Consider the following 22,038-nt stretch of genomic DNA (forward strand, 5'->3'; position numbering starts at 1 on the left):
CGATACCTTTCAACTTGGAATGGAAACCAGAAGTCAGCATATTCTCTTTTGAGTTCTAGGCAGCATATTGAATCAAAACAACTTTTTTAAACATTATGCCATGAGATCTATACTATTCATTCCATTTCGTCATCAAAGCATTATGAAATGACTCATATACTATCATGAAATGCTTAAGTTACTAGGAAAACATGGTGTTCAGTGGGGACATTTTTGTTTCTTTACCTTCCGCTGCAACAGACAAAAACATTACCCTTGACAGCTTGAGGTCATGTTGTGGACAATGTTGTCTCATTTCTATCCAATATGGTAAACTATGTGGGCACAGTCCACCAGGAGTTTTGCTAAAAAGGCTCAAATCCATGTCTGAAAGGTGTACATTTTCCTTTTTGTGGATCTGATACATTCAAGAAAGCATTGGCTTTTTTGTATCTATTGACTTGTAGGATAAACTTTGTTTCCCTTAATTGGTAAAAATTTTCCTTTGGTTCAGATCCCTTTTACTCTGTACTTATGTCCACCTTTAGATCACTTTCCTTTTGGTAGACTCTGTGAGACTCTAGGACAAGTGGCATTTTGTTTCCTCTGTTTTGATTGTGTCAATGGCTGGTTGTCATATCATTAAGAATAGGAGGATCCTGTCTTTACTTCCACAGTGCAAGTTCCTGCTTGTGCCTTGCTGGAAAGTCACTTTCTCAGTCTAGAACACCACAGAGCTTTAATGAATGTGCTTTAGTAGCTCTCCCATTGATTACTGTAACTTTTAATAATCACCTCAAGCAATTTTCCCTTCACAGTTATATTTGCAATGTGGTAGGCTATTGTATTACTCTTGGTACCACTCTGTTCCCTCATCATTGATTTGCCTATTGGGTTTAAAGATCGTTTGTTTTTAATTGTCTCATTGCATATCCTATTTTTTCTCTTTTGTTTTGACAGGAGTTTCTCTGAGGTTCCATAATTACATTTTAAAATAGCTGTCCTACAGCCTGTTCATCATTCTTTCTCAGATATCAGTGATGCTGTTATTGAATTTTTATAATATTAACTTAATGAAATCAAGTAGTCTTGTATATTCAGTTTTTGTTTCTGTGTCATTTTGTTTCTTTTCTTTCTTTTTCTTTCTTTTTTCTTTTTAGAAGTAAATCTGAGTTAAGATATCTAGGCTGTAGAGCAGGCAGTCTGTTTATATGAGTAGGAAAGTGATTCTTATTTATTGTTTGGGTGAATAAACTTCAGATGAATGAATTTTACTTTTGTTTTAATATAGAGGAACATTTGGCATGGACAATCTTTTAAGAGCTGTGTTCATTTAGTATGTGTTAAACATACCTTAAATTCTCAGACCACTATACTTAAATAAATACTTTGAGATTTCCCCTGAAAGGAAGTCCTGAAGGATAAGACCATGAAAGGAATATTGTTACTAAAGTTCAAATATTGTTGTTACTTTGTTTGTTTTTTATCTCTACCACCAAAGTAGATTTGGAAAGAAATTTTCTATTCCACACCTTCCCAAAACATAAACAAATGCAGACCCCAAACCAAAAGTTTTTTTGTAATTTGTTCTTTGAAAGTGGGAGAATATTTTGTTGCTTTTGTTGTGTTGGGAATGGGAATGGAAGACTTTTACTTTTCTCTCTCTTTTTTTCAGTTTTATTTTAGTTTTAGATTTTACTTTCCTCCTCTCATCTTTATTGATTTAATTTAAAAAAAAAATATTTGGGGGTTGGCCTGGTAGTATAGTGGTTAAGTTCCTGCACTCTGCTTTGGCGGCCCAGGGGTCACGGGTTTCCGATCTTGGCCGTGGACCTACGTACCACTTGTCAAGCCATGCTGTGGTGTCATCCCACATACAAAATAGAGGAAGATTGGTGTGGATGTTAGCTCAGGGCCAATCTTCCTCACCAAAAGTCAAATGTATACATGAAGTAAATTCAGAGAAGTGTTACTCCATCCTAAAGACCTTCATCCTGTGTCTTTCTATCCTTGTAGATAATGAACATCTTGTTTTCCAGTTTATCCTCCTATGTTTCTTTATATTTTCTCATTTTCACTTCTTTCTTACACACAGGGTAGCATACTATGTAATCTGTTTTGCATTGTTTTCAGTTATTATTATTTCCTGGAAATTGCTCCATATCACTTATGCAAGATCTTCCTCATTTTTTTTGTACAGTTGTATAGTACTTCACTGAGCTTGTATACCATAGCTTATTTGAACAAACTCCTATACTTGGAAATCTAGGTAGTTTCCAATATTTTGCAATTGCAAATAATTCTTCAATGAATAACCTTTGCTCATATATTTTGATATTGTTACTTGTATATCATCAGGATACATTCCCAGAAGTTTGAATGCTGGGTAAAAGGATAATGCATACAAGTTTTGTTAGATATTGCTAAACTGTCCTTCATGAGAGTGAAGCCATCTTGTATTTCCATCAACAATGTTACAAAGAAAGTATATTGTCAAGCTTTTGGATTTTTTGTCAATCTGAAATGTGAGAAATGGTATCATAATAGAGTTTTAATTTGCATTTCTCTTAATATGTGTGAATTTGAACAGTTGCCTATTTATTTAGGGGCCATATTTATAGATCTTTTTATGAATTATCTGTTTATGTTGTTTGCTATTTCTATAGAAAGTTTTGTCTTTGCTCTCATTTTCAAATCTTTGTAGTTAGGGATATTAACCCTGTATCTGTGATTTATATCCTCATGTTGTCTCTCAGTTGGCAGTTTTTGTTTTGACTTTGCTTATGGTAATTTTTGTTATGCAAAAGTTAAAAAAATTTCTGCATCCTCGTATTGATCAATATGTATATTTATTTATTGCGTTTGGAATTTTAGTCCTGGTTAGAAGGCCTTTCTCACATCCAGTTTAAACGTACCCATGGTTTCTCCTAATGTGTGCACAATTTTATTTCTTACATTGATTCTTGGATCAATTTATACCCTGATCTTGTATATGATGTGGGGAATGGATCTAATTTTGTCTTTTTCTAAGTCTTTCTAGTGTTCCAGTGCCATTTATAAAAATGCCTCAAGATCTCTTTGACCCTGTAATAGAGATAACATCTTTATCATGTGTTAGATGTCTACATGTAGTAGGTTTCTTACTGGGCTTCTGTTCTCTTTCATTAGTCTATGAGCCAGTCCTCTTCTGTTGCAATTAGAGAGGCTTTTCCAATATAATTTAATATCTGAAAGAGCCAGTCCCTCCTCATAGCTATTCTTTTTCTGTATTTCCTAATTATTCTTGAAAGGCAATCATTCCTTTCAAAATTTGTGATCAACTTGTCTAGCTCAATAAAACTAGCTTATTGGAATTTGTCTTGTGATTGCATTAAATTTATAAATTAACATAGAAAGAACTAACATCTTTTTTAATAATTCAAGTACCTTTTTTTTAATACTGAGGTATATTTGACATATAACATTGTATTAGTTTCAAGTGTACATCATAATCATTCAATATTTGTGCATATTGTGAAATGATCACCAGAATAAGTCTAGTTAACATCTGTAACCATTTTTTTTCTTGTTATGAGAACTTTTAAGATCTACTGTCTCAGCAACTTTCAAATATATAGTACAGTGTTATTAAGTATAGTCACCATGCTGTACATTGCATCTTCTTTCTTCTTTATAACTAGAAGTGTGTACCTTTTAACTCGTCACCATTTCGCCTATCTCCCACCGTCAGCCCCTGGCAACCACCAATCTGTTCCCTGTAACTATAGTTTGGTTTTTTTGTTTTGTTTTGGATTCCACATATTTGTGAGATCATACAGTATTTGTCTTTCTCTGTCTAATTTATTTCACGTAGCATAATGCCCTCAAGGTCTATCCATTTTATCAAAATGGCAAGATTTCCTTCTTTTTTTGTGGTAGAATAATATTTCATTATATATGTATATATTTATGGTAACAGATGATAGCTAGACTCATTGTGGTGATCATTTCACAATACACACAAATATTGAATGATTATCATGTACGCTTGAAACTAATACAAGGTTATATGTCAAACATACCTCAATATTAAAAAAGATACTTGAATTATATATTCATATATATGAATTATATAAAATATATATTGTCATTAATATAATATATTAACATATATAACCTTATATATAATATAAATATATAAAAATATAAATATATAATGTTACATATATATATATAACATTTTTTTAATTCATTCATCTGTCAGTGGACACTTAGGTTGTTTCCATGTCTTTGTTTATTATACATAATGATGCAATGAATATGGGGATGCATATCTGTTTTCAAGTTGGTGTTTTCATTTTCTTCAGATAAATGCCCGGCAGTGGAATTGCCAGATTATATGGTAGTTTTATTTTTAGTTTTTTAAGGACCCTCCGTACTGTTTTCCATAGTGGCTGCACCAATTTATGTTCCCACCAACAATGCAGAAAGATTCCCTTTTCTTCACATCCTTGCCAATGCTTGTTAGTTCTTGTCTTTTTGATAATAACCATTCTAACAAGTATGAGGTGATATCTCATTGTGGTTTTGATTTGCATTTCCCTGATAGTTAGTGATATCGAGCATCTTTTCATGTGCCTGTTGGCCATCAGTATGTCTTCTTTGGAAACTTATCTATTCAGACCTTCTACCTATTTTTTAATCAAATTGTTTGTTTTTTTGCTGTTGAGTTGTATGAGTTCCTTATATATTTGGGATATTAGCCTTTTATCAGATACATGGTTTGCAAATATTTTGTCTCATTATGTAGGCTGCCTTTTCATTTTGTTGATGATTTCCTTTGCTGGGCAGAAACTTTTTAGTTTGGTGTATTCCCACTTGTTTATTTTTACTTTCATTGTCTTTGCTTTTGCTGTAGAATCCAGAAAATTGTCAAGACCAATATCAAGGAGCTAACCACTTATGTTTTCTTCTAGGAGTTTTATGGCTTCAGGTCTTATATTCAATTCTCTTATCCATTTTGAGTTAACTTTTGTGTATGGTGTAAGATAGTGTTCCAGTTTCATTCTTTTGTATGTGACTGTCTAGTTTTCCCAACACTATTTGTTGAAAAGGCTATCATTTCCCCATTGTATATTCCTGGCTCCTTTGTTGTGAATTAATTGGCTATATATACACAGGCCAATTTCTGGGCTCTCTATTCTGCCTCATTGATCTGTGTCTATGTTTATGCCAAAGCCATACTTTTTTGATTACTGTAGCTGTGTAATATAGCTTGAAATCAGGGGGCATGATGCTGTCAGCTTTGTTCTTCTTTCTCAAGATTGCTTTGGCTCTTTGGAATATTTTGTGGTTCCATATAAATTTTAGGATTGTTTGTTCTATTTCTGTGAAAAATGCCCTCGGAATTTTGATAGGGATTGTATTGAATCTGTAGACTGTTTTGGGTAGTATGGACATTTTAACAATATTGATTATTCCAATCTACGAGCATGGAATATTTTTCCATTTATTTGTGTCTTCTTCAATTTCTTTTATTAACACGTTATAGTTTTCAGTGTACAGGTCTTTCACCTCCTTGGTTATATTCATTCTAGGTATTTTATTCTTTTTGATGCAATTGTAAATCAGATTTTTTTCTTAATTTCTCTTTCTGATAGTAGAAAGAACTAACATTTTATGTTGAGACAGTGTAACTAAAAACAAGGAATATCTTTTTATTTGTTTCAAGTCTATTTTTTTCTGTTAGGAATGTTTTATAGTTTTATTTATAAGGATCTTGAACATTTCTTAAGTTGTTTTCTTAAGTATTTTATTATTTTTGTTGCTATTGTAGATGGCATTTTGTCACCCATTATATTCTCTAAGTGGTCAACAGAAAATGCTATTGATTTATAAGTGTTAATCTTATAACTTGTAGCTTGCTGAATTCTTTTATTATTTGAGCCATTTTTAATCACGTATTTTCTGGTGATTTTCAAACATAATGTCAAGTTATTAGCAAATAGGAAGAATTTTATACTTCTTTTCTAATTCTCATGCCTTTAATTCTTTTCTCTAGTTTAATGTATTGAATCCAGAAAAGTATTAAATAGTAGTGAAGATAATGAGCATTCTTAGCTTTCTCAAATCTCATTGAGAATGCCTCCAGGATTATCCCATTAAGTAAAGATTCTGGTTTTAGGATTGAGGTATTTGTTTTCTTACTGCTGTAACAAATTACCATGAACTTAGTGGCTTAAAACAACACATTTATTATTTTGTAGTTCTAGAGGTCAGAAGTCTGAAATGGATCTCACTGTAGTAAAATCAGGTTGTCAGCAGGCTGGATTTATTCTGGGGAGTCTAGCACAGAATCGGTTCCCATGCCTTTTCCAGCTTCTTGCATTCTTTCCAGCTTGCTTGCATTCTTTGGCTGGCAGTGTAGTATCTTCAATCATTCTTTGAAAGATTTCTCTGACCCTCACTCTCCTGCATCTCTGTTTCACTTATAAGGAAGCTTGTGATTACATTACGGCCACCAGGATAATCTCTCCATTTCGCTCAAGATCCTTAATTTAATCAGAAGTGCACAATATCTTTTCTCCTTTAAGGCAACACATTCACAGGTTCTGGGGAGTAAGACATGGACCTCTGGAGCAGGGAGATATTCTGCCTGTTACAGGGGTGTGTGTGTGTACATTTAATCATATTAGGGAAGTCTCCCTTCATTCCCGTTTTTGTTAAGAGTTTATACTAGGAATGAATATTGAATTTTGTCAACGGCTTTTTGAATAGCTCCCTGAGATAATCATGTGGTATTTGAACCTGTTAATATTGTGAATAATGTCAATATATTTTCAAATATTGAACTGTTTGTACATTTGTCATATATACTCCACTTTGTCATTTTCTTCTTTTTGCTTTCCTATCAAGTTATTATTATACTTGCTTTATAACATTAACGTGAAAGTTTTCCTTCATTTTCTATGTTCTAAACAATTTACGTAGCTTTGGGACTAGCTGGTCACTAAAGGTTTGGTAGAATTTCTTTGTGAATTCAGCTGGATTGATGCTTTGCTGTGAGATATATCTTTGAAAACTTTATTTTTTTTCTATGAAGACTGTTCCATTCATACTGGGAATAGTTTTGGTAGACTATATTCTTGAAAGGAATGACTCATTTCCCCTAGATTTTCAAATTTATTTACATATATGTATATCTTGCATGAAGAGTTATTTATCCTGTGTCATTTTTTATTTTTATATACGTGTGTTTTTTCTCTTCAGTCATTGTTTAAAATAGTAGTTTGTCTGTTTGGTTGATTTGAAAAAAACAGGATTTTGGTTTATCAATTTGTTCTTCTGTTTTTATTTTCTCTGCTTCATTAATTTCTGCACTTTTCTTTATCGTGTTTCCTTTGTATTTATTTATTTTTTCCTTCTAGGTTTTTGGGTAGGGTATTTAATTAATTTATCTTTATTTGTATTAACCTGTGTGTTTAGGGTTATCAATTTTCCTCTGATTCCTGCTGTAAATGGATCTCATAGATTCTGAACATGCAGTGTATTTATTATTATCATTTTATTTCAAAAATTCCACAGATTCTCCTTCTATTTCCCCTTTCACCCAAGATTTGTTTAATGTAAGATATTGTAATTCCAGATAGGGAGGCTTTTTTGTTGTGCTTTTGTTTGCTTTATTTTTAATTTGTAGTTTTATTGCCTTGTGAGCAGAGATTGCTGTTTGTAATATTTCTAGTTTATAGAACCTACTGATGCTGTCTTAGTCTTATCATCTATGATCAATCTTTATGAACGTTCTGTATTCAATTAAGAAGAAGGTATAGTCTCTATTACTGGTGTGAGTTGTTTAATATATATGTACTTATTGATTACACACCTTAGGTTTTTTTATGTTTTTACTAATTTTTGTCTGCTTGACCTGACATACTAAAACTGTTGTTAAATTCTTCTATTTTTAGTTTTTTATATTTTTTCCTGCATCATCCATATTTTTTCTTTACATAATTGCTGTTATTATTTGATACAGAGATATTCAAAGAGCTATATTTTCTTTGTGAAATGTAGCTTTCAGCATTATAAAGTATCCTTATTTGTCTCTTCTAATTTTTTCCAGCTAATTTTACTTTGTCTGATATCAGGATTGTGACACATGCATTCTTATTGTTTTCATTTGTAGATAAATTATTGTCTATCTATTTTTAGCTTATTTAATTATCATACTTTGAGTTTCAGATTCAACATCAACATGGAGTTGAGTTTTGCTTTGTGAGTCAATATAAACATTAAGTTCCTTTTAATAAATAAATTAAGCATATTCACATTTGTTGACATGACTGTTATGTTTGGTCTCAATTCTGTCATCTTACATTGAATAACAGTGTATATGATATTATATTTACCGTATTTTTTATTCGGTGTATGCTTTTCACTTTTAAATATATTTTTTAGTATTTAGGAATGCTTGTATTTTTAATTTAGGGGCTATCTTTGTATTAACACTTTTTATAGAGCCCTTCACTCCCCTTTTTCTAAACTAATCTATTGCTATGTGCTACATCAGTTTTAAATGACTTCCCCCTATGACCTATAATCTTATTCTACTTTCCAATTTTTTCTCTCCTTTATCCTTTCATCTTTTAGGTGAATTCTTTCTATTTGTCAGAACAAATAAGGCTTATATAATGTTCTTCTACCTATGACCTCATCCTCATGTAGTCTTAGATTTACAGTCATTTATATGAAATTCTTAAGTTCAGTTTTTCTTGGCCAAAGCTTTCCAAATTGTCTTTGGTAGAATGAAGCTCACCATCCAGTAGATTCCTATGGAAAGTCACAGTATTTCCTGAATTTGGAAGATTAAAAACTCTTTGAAGAACAGCTTAGCAGGATGTAATATTCTTGGTTCACATTTTCTCTTCTCTTTCCTTGAAAACCTCTACTTCACTGCAGCCTTGTTGTTCGCGAGAAGCCTGTAGCCAGTTAATTTTTTAATCTTTGTAAGTTATTTCATCTCTTTGCCTGATCATCTGATTGTTTTTCTTTATCTTTCAAGTCAAATAGTTTTACTAGTGTGTATCTTGGAGTTGATTATTCTGGGGCAGACTTCCATGGTACCTGGTGGGTCCCTTCAGCGTATTGGTTCAGGTCTTCTTTTATTTAAACTTTTTGGACTTATATTTGTTAACATTAATTTGTTCCAGTGTATCAATTTTTTCTAAGACATTTAATATAGGTAGTTGCACCTCCCTGCCTATTTTCCATTTCATCTACTTTCTCTGACGCATTTTACTTCATTATCTCATCTTCTCTCTCTTTGTTTTTTTCTCTACTTTCCTTTAATATCCTACATTATGTTTTCATTTGAATCTGTTCTTTCTTGGGCATCTTGTCATTCAGTATTCATTTTTGAAATGATTTTTTCTTCTATTTTCTTCCTGGGTTCAATCAATTCTCTTTTTATTTCTTTCCGGTTTTTACCCAATGTCGTCTTAGTTTTAGTATTTCTGGTTCAGGGTAGATTTGAGTAGTTTTCTTTTTTTTTAATATCTCCAAATGTTTATTGAGGATATTTACTGCAGTTTTGTGTGTTGTATCACAGTAGTTTTTCTGCTTTGTTCCTGGTTGTTAAGGGGAGACTTCTGAGCAGCCGAAAACCTTTTACATTTTCTGAGTTTTCATTGTAGTTTCGAACGGACGTGGTCTGCTTTATTTCTGTTCCTATTCAGTTCTTGAACACAGTTTCTATTTCAAAAACATCCTCTTCTATCAGTTCTGCCCTCTTTCATGAAGTTTCATTTATGGTTGTTGTGGCTGGTAGCAGTGGTGGGGAAAGATTGGTATGTCTTGTTTCACCTTTGTTTCCCTCACTATTTCCTTCACTGCCTCACCTCTAAGGACTACCAGCCATTCTCTCTGTATAGGATTAGCCTCCAAAGGAACGCTTCTCCAGGACTGCGACTTCCAGCCCCACACACTTTCAAGACTGTAGTCCTTTTTCATGGAATTTCTTAGGATGCCCCTCCTGTGCTTTCTACACTCAGTAACTTTCATTAGTAGGTGGTCTGTGAGTAATCTCTTAGAATTTTTTCTACTTACGTGTGATTTAAAGGTGTGTGTTCATTTATGTTCTCTGTCTCCAGTAATGGTGAACACAAGGGTAGTGCATAGTTTTATTTCCCATTTTTGGTGATATTCTTTGAGGGGTGTGGTGGTAAGAGACATTCAGAGTCAGGCAACTGCCATGTTCCCCAAATGTGGAAGCCAAGATAGACTTTTTCTTTTCAATGCAACTTTCAGGTCTTATAAATTTGAGTCTGTAATATGAAGAGTTCTCACATGGATTAACTATAAACAAAATTTAGCCTAAAAGGTAGAGGAATTTAATTTCAGGCTTGGCTATTCTATATTTTTGCTGTGTGCCATTGAAAATCACATAAATTTGGGGACATTAGTTCAGTTCCCTCTAAAATGAGGGTCGTGGCTAAGACCTTCAGATGATTGCTGATACTGCCTTCATCTCTAACCATGTACACCCACATTCACAAATGTATACCAACAGATCATTCTTAGTACTCTAAGAAATTGGGAGAAGATAAAGCCCATTTTATTCTGAGACTTGCAGTGCATTATAAATCACTGTTAAATAATGCTTTCTAGTAACAGGAAATGATGACAATACTAAAAACATTCCATTTTGATATAATATCACTCTCAAGGATATTCCTTCTCAAGAATTTAATATCTCAGTATATCTGTGTGCCTATCTCTATATCTCTAGAACAATCTCTTATCTCACAGAAGCAACTGAACAGCATATTTAAAATATAATTTCATATTGCTATTCTAGCTTTAGTGCATGATTTTAGATTTACTACCTATTGAAAAGTTTAAAATAGTATAAATCAAAATAAGATATTAAGAGGCATTTTAATAGCTCAATTTTGTTTTATTGAGAATTAGAAACAAAAAGGTTATCTCAAGCAGTGGCCCCTATTAGTTATAATCTAACCTAACATAAACATTATTTTTATTAAACAAGACATAAATTGCCTCAGGTTAATTTGGCCAACCAAGGAGGTTATAGAGAAAAGGAAACTCATAATCTCCCAGCTAAAATTTCTCAGTAATCCTTAATATTTTTTTCTTAGTAATTTTAAATTATTTCTTACCTTTTCAAAATTGTCTTCTAGACAACATTTTAAAAACTCTGCTTATTCAAATGTCTTTAGTTGCTGAATCTTATATTGTAGTAGGCAGTTCACTTTTTAAATCTAGTTTCTAAAGCAGCCAGGATTTCACAGAGACCTCAGTAAATGCATATTTTTCTTCTTGAAGTTCTTTTTTTTCTTTCAGATCTTATTAATTTGATTGGTGAAAGAACAGTGCCACCAGTTTGGTGTAAAAATCGGTAAAATAAATAACATATTTTTTATCTTATTTCCCAAATTGGTTCTCTTTTAAGCCTATCTCAGTTCTAGTTCATTTGTCTTCATTTCTCCATTCACTTTTTCTTCTCTGCTGTTATTTTCATGATGTGATCTTGCAAGCATTCTCTAAGTTAGAATCTGTAAACTCTAGAGACAACTGTTCCCTTGTTATTATGCTATAATGTGTGTAAGCTTCTACCATATGGATAGCGGTGTTTTGCTAAATAATTGGAATAATGGTGCTTTTGAATGGCTCACTGTTTTATTACCATTTCTAAAATATTTTCTGAGTTGCAATTTCACTTCTATAAAATAACTTTTTAACTGTAAAGCATATTTTGGAAGTATTAAATTCTATCACCAATATTATGTAATTTATAAGAATATTAATAGAAATGAAAATACTTTCACTATTCAATACTTTAGTCATGCTTTTTTTTTTTTTTTGGTGAGGAAGATTTGCTCTGAGCTCACAGCTGTTGCTGATCTTCCCCTTTTTACTTGAGGACGATTGTCACTGAGCTAACATTTGTGCCAATCTTCCAACCTTCCTCTATTTTATACGAAATGCTGCCACAGCATGGCCTGACAAGTGATACTAGGTCTGCCCTTGGAATCTGAAACTCCGAACCTGGGCCACCAAAGTAGAGCTCGAAAACTTAACCACTATGCCACCAGGCCGGCCCCTTTAGTCATGCATTTTTAACCATGCGTAGAGTAAAATTAGCTCTTTAGGAATTTGTTGATTTATAGATTGGATCATTATGTGGATTTAGCAAAGCTTTACATCAAATAACTTTTCAGGTTTCTGGTTAAATATGGCAAAATGAATACAATGGTTTATTACTGCTGTATTCAGGAATTCCACTTAAATAACAGTAGAACAATAAAAAGGGCATGCACTCTCAAGGACAAATATAATAGGAAAGGATATAATAGCTCAAAAGAAATATCAACAGATTTTGGGAACTGGAAAGCAGATGGATGAGTGATAATTTACCTAGCAGACTGGATGAGCTTGAAAGCGCCCCTTCAGTTGGCAGATCTGCAAGAAGCAAATCAGTTGACATGGCACGGCTGGATCAGACACAAAGCTCTATGGCCAGCACATTTTTGCCCCTTCCAAGGCAAACAGAAAGATGTTTCACTGTCTTCTTTTCAGTTATGCTGGACCCATTTGACTGAGCTCTAGCCAATGAAATGTGGGCAAAAGTAACATAAGCCACTTCTAGGCTAAAGTCATTAATCACTTTGGGCCATCCTCCTAGTCTACCTTTCCTTTCTAAAGGTGAACTTGGAAGCCACGTATTCTAGACGGTGAATCTGTAAGATGGATGCAAGCTGGATCCTTAAGTCTTCAGGTAGAGCAGTGCCTTCTAGGAGAGCTGAATAACCTGCATCAAACTATGGGAAAGGAAAACGGACACTTACTTTGTTAAACCATTGAGATTTCAGGGATTATTTGTTACCACCATATAGCCTATTCTATTCTAACTAACATAAGATTCTTGGAAGGCTTAAGAATTATAGGCAGTAAGTAATTCTGAGGACAAATGTTTTCAATGTGCCTAAAAATTACTCCCTTACCTGCAGAACATAGTCTAAGTGTGACACACTATCCCGTGAATGTGCAGCTTAAATGAAAATCTATACATAGTTTGTGAGTGCCCTGACAGCTCTTTCTCCAATCAGCTTTCATAAAGCTAACAGTGAGTCGATGCACATGACGCAAGAGATAGGAGGATTCCTATTTTGGGAGAAACATGAGCTAAAGAGTAAAGACTAAAGGAGACCAACATTTGCAGGTCTCTAATAGAATGGTCTGAGTTCTGCATGAACAGCTAACAGTGATGTTTACCTTTGATGAACACCACCTATAATCAAAGAGCTTCCAATCTGGACACCAATCTGTGTACCTCATTCTAATTCATAAGAGCAAAGCATCACTAAAGTAAAAAAAAGAAAGTTATGATTAATAGTCAACGACACATAATGAAATATTTCATGCATGATATATAAGTAGGACAGTATTAAAAAGGAATAAGTAGGAAATAAGAAAGTAATTTTGGACATTAAAAATTTGATTGCAAAATGTGTTAAGAAAAAGCTTAAAGATAATTTTAAGAAATCTCTTTGAAAGAGAAAAACACTGAAAATAGAGGAAAAATAATCAGAATTACGTAGGTTAAACAAGAAGGACAAATGTGTTCAGTGTTGATGTTTCCAAAAAAAGAGGTTCTATAAAACACCATACATGAAAATGTTTATCAAATTGATTGATGCCCTAAATAAGAAATTGGAAAGTATAAAAGTTTTCTGGAAAAAGAAATATGAGAGCATAACTTTATGGCATTGAGATATGGAAGAAACTTAAACTTGATATAAAAAGCACAAACTATAAAGTGAAAGATTGAACAACAAACTAAAAACATTGTGTACCACAAAAAGTCACTGTAAACAAAATTAAAAATAAAATTATGGGAAAAGATATTTGTAACATATAGAACAAACAACAATGCTATATTCTATACAGTATTCTCACTGTATAGGACTCAGGAAGTATTCTTATGCATAGACTCTCTCTTTTTATCTCTCTATATCTATTTATCGTCATCATCTATAAATGTGTATGAGTGCAAGTTTAAATTCAATAAGAAAAAAGGCAACCCAATAGAAAAATGGGTATATTAGTTTTCTATTGATTCAGTAGGAAATTAAACTAAGGGGCCTAAAACAATACAAATTTATTATCTTACAGTTCTGGAGGTCAGAAGCCTAAAAGTGAAGAAATCTTGAAATGTGGACATTATTCTATCTTACTGGAAGTTCTAGGGGAGAATCCATTTCCTTGTATTTTCCAGTTTCTAGAGGCTTCACCCATTTCTTGCCTTACATTATTCCAACCTCTGATTCTGTTATAACATTTCCTTCTCTGTCTCTGGCCCTTTTTCCTCCCTCTTATAGGGACCCTTGTAATTCCATTGGGCCCACCTGCATAATCCAGAATAATCTCTTCCTCTCAAAATCCTTAACAACCACATCTTCAAAGTCTCTTTTGGTGTGTAAGGTAACATATTCACAGCTTCCAGGCATTAGGATGTGGACATCTTTGGGAGGGCCGTTAGTCAGCCTACCATAATGGACAAATGGTATGGATGGTCACTTCATTGGACAGGAGACCTGAGTAGTCACTACAGATATGAGAAGGATATAAAGCTCATTGGTAATCTGAGAAGTCGAATGCACTTCTCAACATTTTGGAAAAAGTAAGTCTGATAATAACCAAGAGTTTTGAGCATGTAGGAAAGAAAAGTTCACAATACCTAGCAGATTTGATTACATGAATTTTTATGGCCAACTCCAGGCAAAAATACTAGGGGAAATCTCTCACACATGTCTAACAACATAGAAACATGTGAAAAGAGCTTAAATACATAGTCCGGTGGAATTGCAAGAAATTAAGCACAACCAAAAGATGCACTAATGGGAGAATAAATAAATAAATTGCTGTGTAGTCATATTGGAATATTACTTACTAATAAAAATGAATGAATATTACTGCATTTATCAACATGGATAGGTCTAGAAGTCGTAATATTAAGGGAAGAAAATAATTTCTAGAGTCATATGTATAATAAAACATTTAAGTAAAACTGTTAAAAACATGCAAGACAGTGAATGCCATGTGCTATTTATGAACATATACATGTCTAGTTAAAGTATAAAAGCATGATGGAGAATAATACAAATCGATTTTAGAATAGTGGCTGTGTCTGAGAAAGAGAGATGGAACTAGGATTGCAAAGGGCATAGGGGATTTCACCTGAATTTCTAAGTTTTTACTTATTTAATGAAATCTGAAACAAATGTTAGCCTTTGCCATTAAATTATGGGAGCATCTATTATGTTACTCTACTTTTATGAATATTTGAGATATTTAATATTATTTTAAAGTGGTAATTGAAGCGTTAATGTAGTTGAGGGTACTTTTCTCTTGATTTTTATAAAAGTTTCTGTCCTTATTTTTTCAGTAAAGAGATTTCTTTAACATTTCCTGAGGAAGTAAGAATTACTAGAGTAATTTTTAGTTTCAAAGATTTCCTTTACAGTTGAATACTTATGAAGTAATTTACAAATGACAATGTACTCTATAAATGTCAAGGATATATAATTACCGTAGCATCTCTTTTTTTAAAAGACAAATCCACAGTATATATCTGTTTTATTAAAAAGGCACACCACCTTCTATGAACGGATTGATTCCCATTGCTGTGAGTAGACAATGATCTTTGCTGTGGGCTTTAGTTTATAAGGTAATTCTACTTAACACTAAAGGTTACCACAGATTTGGGGGATGAGCAGATCACGTTTTATTATTCTTTTTTCCTACAGATAATGAAACTAACCAGCCAAGAGACTAAGGTCATGCTAATGTATTGTGATGCAAAATTCAGGACCCAGATCTTTCTGATTCACCATTTAGTGCTCATCCCACTATTCCAGTAAAATGGAATCTCCCTGATTCAATTAGACTAGGGCCCTAGGTGGAACCTGTATGATTCTTTTTTTAACCAAAGAGGCAGATTAGTGAAAGTAACATTAAAAATAAGTAAATATGTATCCAATGGAATATGTGCCCTTCCTAATACTAAGAATTAGGAGCCCTTTTCAAAGCCCTTGATTAATCCCTGCAATTCCTTGCAAGTGCTGGTACTGTTGGAGTCTTGGTATCTGTCCTCCTGACCCAGCAGGAAAAGTCAGTCAGGGGAAGATGAGCACAGAGAATGAAAGTTGGCAAATGGGAAGAAACAAACCACTACTTCAACAGTATACAGAGAGCCGCGTACTGTAGGACCTTCTTTATTAAAGGAAGAAGAATGTCCATTTTGGAAATTGACATCTTTTTCTAAAAACATACACAAATTGAAAACCTTTATTAAATTTCTGGATTAGTTTGCTAGGGCTGTCTTAACAATGTGCCACAGACTTGGTGACTTAAACAGCAGAAATTAATTTTCTCACATTTCTGGAGGCTGGAAAATCGCAGATCAGGTGTCAGCAGGGTATTTCCTGAGGCCTCTCTCCTTCGCTTGTCGATCGTTGTCTTCTCTCTGTGTCTTCACATGGTCTTCCCTTTGTGTGTGTCTGCGTCCTAATCTGTTTTTATAAGACACTACTCGTATTGGATTAGGGCCCATCCTAGTTACCTTGTTGTAACTTAATTACCTCTTTAAAGGCTTCATCTTCAAATACAGACACATTCTGAGGTACTAGAGCTTAGTACTTCAACATATGAATTTGAGTGGGGTGGAGAGGGTGGATGGGGGGGCATTCCTTAGCTGGTAACCATTTCTGAAAAGTCAAAACCTAGAAACTTCTTGTTGATGAGATGAAATAGAGCGTCCATTCTTACAATGTATGTCCTCCAATATTTTATCATGATACCTCTAACATTTTTTTTTTAATCCTCACATTTGAATGCTTAAACCAGATTTCATTTTTTTTTTTCATTATAGGCACTTCATAATATTAGTTGCATCCATTTAATCTGTGGCCTGTTGTTCTTCACTTCTGTTCCTCAGCCTTTGCATGCAAGACTCCTTCCCTTTGACTGTCCAGTCCTGCATCTTGCCGAAAGACTGTGAAACCACTGAGTGGTCCCCCTGGAGTTCCTGCTCCAAGACATGTCATTCAGGGAGTCTGTCACCAGGATTCAGGAGCAGGAGCCGCAATGTGAAGCATGTTGCTATTGGAGGTGGAAGGGAGTGCCCTGAACTTCTTGAGAAAGAGGCCTGCATTGTCGAAGGAGAATTTTTGCAGCCATGTCCCAGGTACTGTGCATTCTTTGGTATGGGTATTCAGTGTTCCATATAACCTCACGTTATGTGATATAGGGATGTTCACAAGAATAAGAGTAGCTGTGACTCGTATTTGTTCAGTCTTTTCTCAGTACAGAGTTCCATACTGGGCAGTAAAGCACAGTGGGTTAAGAGCATGGGCTGTGTTGATTCCCTGGGCTCCAATTATATTTCTGTGACTCTAATTACGTGAATTTCGGCAAATTCCTTAAGTCTAGTGCCTTAGTTTACTCATTTACTAGTAGGGCTTACTTCATCCAGCATCTTGCACATCATAAATGCTGGGTAACCATCAGTTATCATTACCTCACATGTCACATGTAATTTTTCTGACAACCTAAGAAGACATTCATAGCATCTTATTTTGTAAATGAGGCCATTAATGCTTAGAGAGATTAAGGTAATTCCTGAGGTTACACAGCTAACGAGTGACCTTGATTCTAATGCAGTTCTGTCTCTCAAAGTCACTGCCATGCTGTGGCGTTGTTTCTATTCCAGAGTCCCTAGGGAGCCAGAGAATGTTGGGAATAGGATTAACACAGACAAGTAGCTGTATTTTAAGATCTTGCTATTCGTTATATTTTGCCTGGCTATAGAGCCCTTGATAAAGGCCTCCAATATATTTTCCTCTGGGTTGTTGGCTCATAATAGGCCTAAACTGATAATGACAGAAGTCATTTGGGGCTGGCTGTTCAGAAGCTGTTGGGGATGAATTTGTGCTACTTCCTGATGGACAGCTGCCCTGAACTATATCTGTTAAATCTGCAGCTATTTTAGATAGAACTTTTCTATAGTTTCTTATAGTCTCTAAAATTTGAGAATTGTTTCCTTAGTGAAAAATCAAATGAGGCAAAAAATAGCTTCTTGTAGACTTTAGTGTGAAGGGTAGAGGAGTTACAAACTCAGTGGGAGTGTTGTTGGGCCTGGCTATTCCCTAAGCCTGAAATAGTGTGTGTGGGGGGCAGGGAAAGGTGAGTGGGTAGAGGGGCGAGTTCCTGCTGTCAGATTCTTAGCCACACACTTTCTCTGCCTCACCGTTGAAGTCAGTGTAGATTCAACATACTCCTCACATACTGACTGTTCACTTTTTACTAAGAGGACCCCTTAGATTCATATCATTCCTTACCTCAAAAGCTGAGAAGGTAGGTGTTGTTCGTGATCCTTTACAGATTAACTGGTTGTCTCACAGAATCCTCCCTAGTTGTGTTGCGTATGTGTCCAATCTTTCAAAACACTAATTTTGGGGCAAAGCGTGGGATTGGAAATGGCATGAAACCTGAGGTCTCTATCCCTTTTGAACTTGGCTGGACCTGGATTAAAACTGCATCACCATCACTTATGAGCTGTGTGTTCTTTGACATGCTATACATCTTCTCTAAGACATTTCCCTCTTCAGTAAAATTTGTCTAACTATACTGCCTGTGTTGAAGGTTGAACACCTAGAGACCAGGCAGGTAAAATATCAGTCCCAGTGCTCAGCTCATAGGAGGTACTACAAGAATGGTGACCTTACTGTTGATATTTGCAGGTGTCTTCATTTCTTCCAGAAAGAGAATCTCTCCTTTCCTTGGAAGGCATACTGTAGTAATTTAATGGTGGTAAAAATGTTATTTCTTCTTGCTAATTTGGAATTTTTTTTCCCTATGGAGGCATAATTCAGAAGGGTTCTCAAAGTTATGCTGCCAGGAATAGAATCTGGGTTTAATGATGACCTTGATATTGGTGCTTTTTTCCTGCATTCCTTTCATGAAGTGGCTAGTGACCTCTTCCTGATATTTTCAACAGTTTGTTGACTTATAGATATCCCTCCATTTTCTTTTCTTCTCATTTCTTTGTTAGTAACTATTATAATTCTCTTGGAAGTCAGAGTGGTGCCTCCTGATGATGCTGAGGAAGCTGAGTTGCATCTACATTTATTAAGTAACAACAACCTTTTATTGAGCAACTACTGTTGCCAATAACCATATCAGAGATTTTATAAAGATTATTTAGAATAACATAGGAGTTTATCATCCAAATCGGACACTTTGAGAGTACAAGGGGTGTAAACTGGCGTTGTTCAGATCCAAATTGAAGTCTGTTTGGCTTCAAAGTCAGTGTTCTTTCCATTACATCACACTGACTCCCATGATAGTCATTGTGAAGATGCACACCCAGAGAAGAGTACATATACACACTTATATGTATTCATGTGTATCACTTTTTTCCCAAGAAAATAGTGTAGAATGGTAATAATTCAAGATGTACCCAAGATGGATTTCTGGATTGATTTTCAGTTGGTTCAACCTTAGCATCTGAAGGTAGGGTCTGATAGAATTCACTGGAGGTGAACCTGACCCTCTAGTTCTGCTATTTGGAAACGTTACTGTGTCAGATTTAAAAAAGAAAATTCTTCCCAAATAGCGAATTTGTAGGAAATAGGAGTCTTAGAAAATTCACTGAATGACAACCAGTGTTTTCCAGGGAGACTGTTGTGTTAATTAATGATTCCATTCGGTTGTGGAAAGAGAATACAGAAGTAATAACAACAAAATTAACATTGGCTGACATTCTTATTTGTCTGAAATCTGAACTGTGGCCTGTACCACAGGAAAGCAGAAAGGCCTAACTTTTGTTTCTAGTTTGACATTGGTGATTAAAATTCACTGGGAACAAGGGAAATGTAAACAAAATTTTATCAGGAAACAAAAATGCTCATTTTTCCTTTCTTGGAATTCCTGAGCAATTCATATGCATCAAGCAATTCATCACTGTATTTTTCCCCAGCAGAAAAATATAGATTTCTGTGACTCTTCATAGTGTTTTTTTAAACTCCCGTGAGCTAACATCTGCTTCCAACCTTCTTCTTTTTGTATGTGAGCTGCTGCCACAGCATGGCCACTGAAGAGAAGTGGTGTTAGTCTGCTCCTGGGAACTGAACCTAGGCCATCAAAGCGGAGTGCACTGAAGTTAACCACTAGGCCTCCGGGGCTGGCCCTTAAACTCTCTCAGAATAGTTTGACTTTTACCTTTCTACCACATTTACTATAGGAGATGTGTTTATTTATTCAGTAAATATACATTGACCTCTTTCTATGTGCCAAGCACTATGTTAAGTGTTTGAAACCTCAGAGAACAAAATAGACAAGAGTTCCTTCCCCCATTATAGGACTTAAATTTTAGTGAAGATATACCAAATAAATATAGCAAATAAAATAAGCTATGCACTTTGTGAGTGAGCTGTGGAAAAAATACAACATTAGTGCAGGGTAGAGATAGAGGTTTCTGGGATGCTGTGATGAGGGATCAGCTCAGGTTAGAGAATTAAACAAGATCATTAGAGAAGGCTCATTTGAACAAGCAGGATTTGGAGGGGAGGACTTGAAGGAAGTGAGGAAACTAGCCATACAGGTAATTAGGGGAAGAAGATTCCAAGAAGAGGGGCGAGCTAGAGAAGTGCTCTCCTACCTGCATATTAATATTGCTCAAAAAGTGCTTTTGTTGCTTAGCTTTGGAGATACTTTTTTTACCAACTGGACTCCACTGATTGGCATTTTAGCTCTAAACATTATGACTGCCCATCTCTAAGTCATGATTACATGAAAGGAATTACAACCAAGAGGAGCCCATTCTAGAAGTGATCCCTGAGACGGGAACACTTTGGAAGTTTCTTGGGGGAACTAGCTTACGTTAACTTGAAAGGAGTTATGCTATGCTAACCAGTCTATGTTATGCTAACGTGAGACATTTTAGAACTATAAGGGAATTAGTTAGCCTTGTGTTGCTGTAAGCTTGTTTCAAGAGTTTGCTATTTTTGACCAAGAAATATGTTGACTCTAAGAAACCCCTTCCTCCAAGATTACACAGTCTACTTGTAATTTTATGCCCGCCTCCAACATAACACTAAGAGTGGCCCCGTTTACTAGATAGTGTAAGGAAAGACAGAGGACACGGAGGCTATAATATTTTAAATGCTTAGTATCAGATAGCTGAGGCATGACCTGATGCTGGAAGAGCCATGACTCCAGATCCGCTGTGCTTAAGTAGAGAGCCCATTCTGGCTGGAGACACTATAACACACAAGAATATTGAAAAATGTCAACATCTTTCTTGGAATTAACACCTCAGATGACCTACCAACAACTTCTGCCACTTCACAAGGAGGCAACAGCTTTCAGGCAAAAATGGCTATTCTACCTCTCAAACAGTCATTTAGAGTTTGAAATGAAATGTAAGACAGGACTGTTAAAGGGTGACAGTGACCAATGTAGAGTAAAACTCTTTTAAGGAGATCTTAGACAGAAGCTGCATGGCTGATAGTATTACGTAGATTGTGTGATATTGTTGCACAGAGAAGACAATTTGTAAAACATTGTTTCAATACTCTGGTCTGGCACTTAACAGATGGGCTCTCATCATCCATCCCTCCTTGTCTCTGGTATGTATGAATTTATCCTTATTATGGGTGAACTAGAGATTTTTCACAAAATGTCTGCCTGTGCAGAGTCATACTGAGAGAGCTATCTGGGTCTCCTGCAGCCCCCTATGATTTGCTTGTAAAACAACCCCCTGGTGACTATCCCTTTTCTCTCTAACATCTCTTTAAGGAACTGAACCCAAATTTAGATTTTCTAGATAAAATTCTTTTTCTTGATAAAACTCTAGGAACTAGTTGATGGATCTTTTTAGATGAATGTTGAAGCCCAAATAGAGCCAAGGAAAAGAAATTGCTGGTAAAACTTGACTTGGTCGTTGGCTCCCTTTGCCCGCTGGAGTGGAGTGAGTGCTGGAATGGGGTTGATGTATCATGA

General features: G+C 34.9%; 1 protein-coding gene across 1 annotated transcript in view; it reads left to right on the forward strand.

Annotated features, from left to right (window-relative positions):
- The window catches only part of THSD7B (thrombospondin type 1 domain containing 7B), a 675,055-nt gene that overhangs the window by 167,511 nt on the left and 485,506 nt on the right, over window positions 1–22,038 (forward strand). The window contains exon 3 of the mRNA XM_046659574.1: window positions 16,973–17,221. Coding sequence (XP_046515530.1) covers window positions 16,973–17,221 — 249 coding nt within the window. The remainder of the gene's footprint in view (window positions 1–16,972; window positions 17,222–22,038) is intronic.

Source organism: Equus quagga, chromosome 4 (assembly GCF_021613505.1).
Source record: "Equus quagga isolate Etosha38 chromosome 4, UCLA_HA_Equagga_1.0, whole genome shotgun sequence".
Taxonomy (NCBI): Eukaryota; Metazoa; Chordata; class Mammalia; order Perissodactyla; family Equidae; genus Equus; species Equus quagga.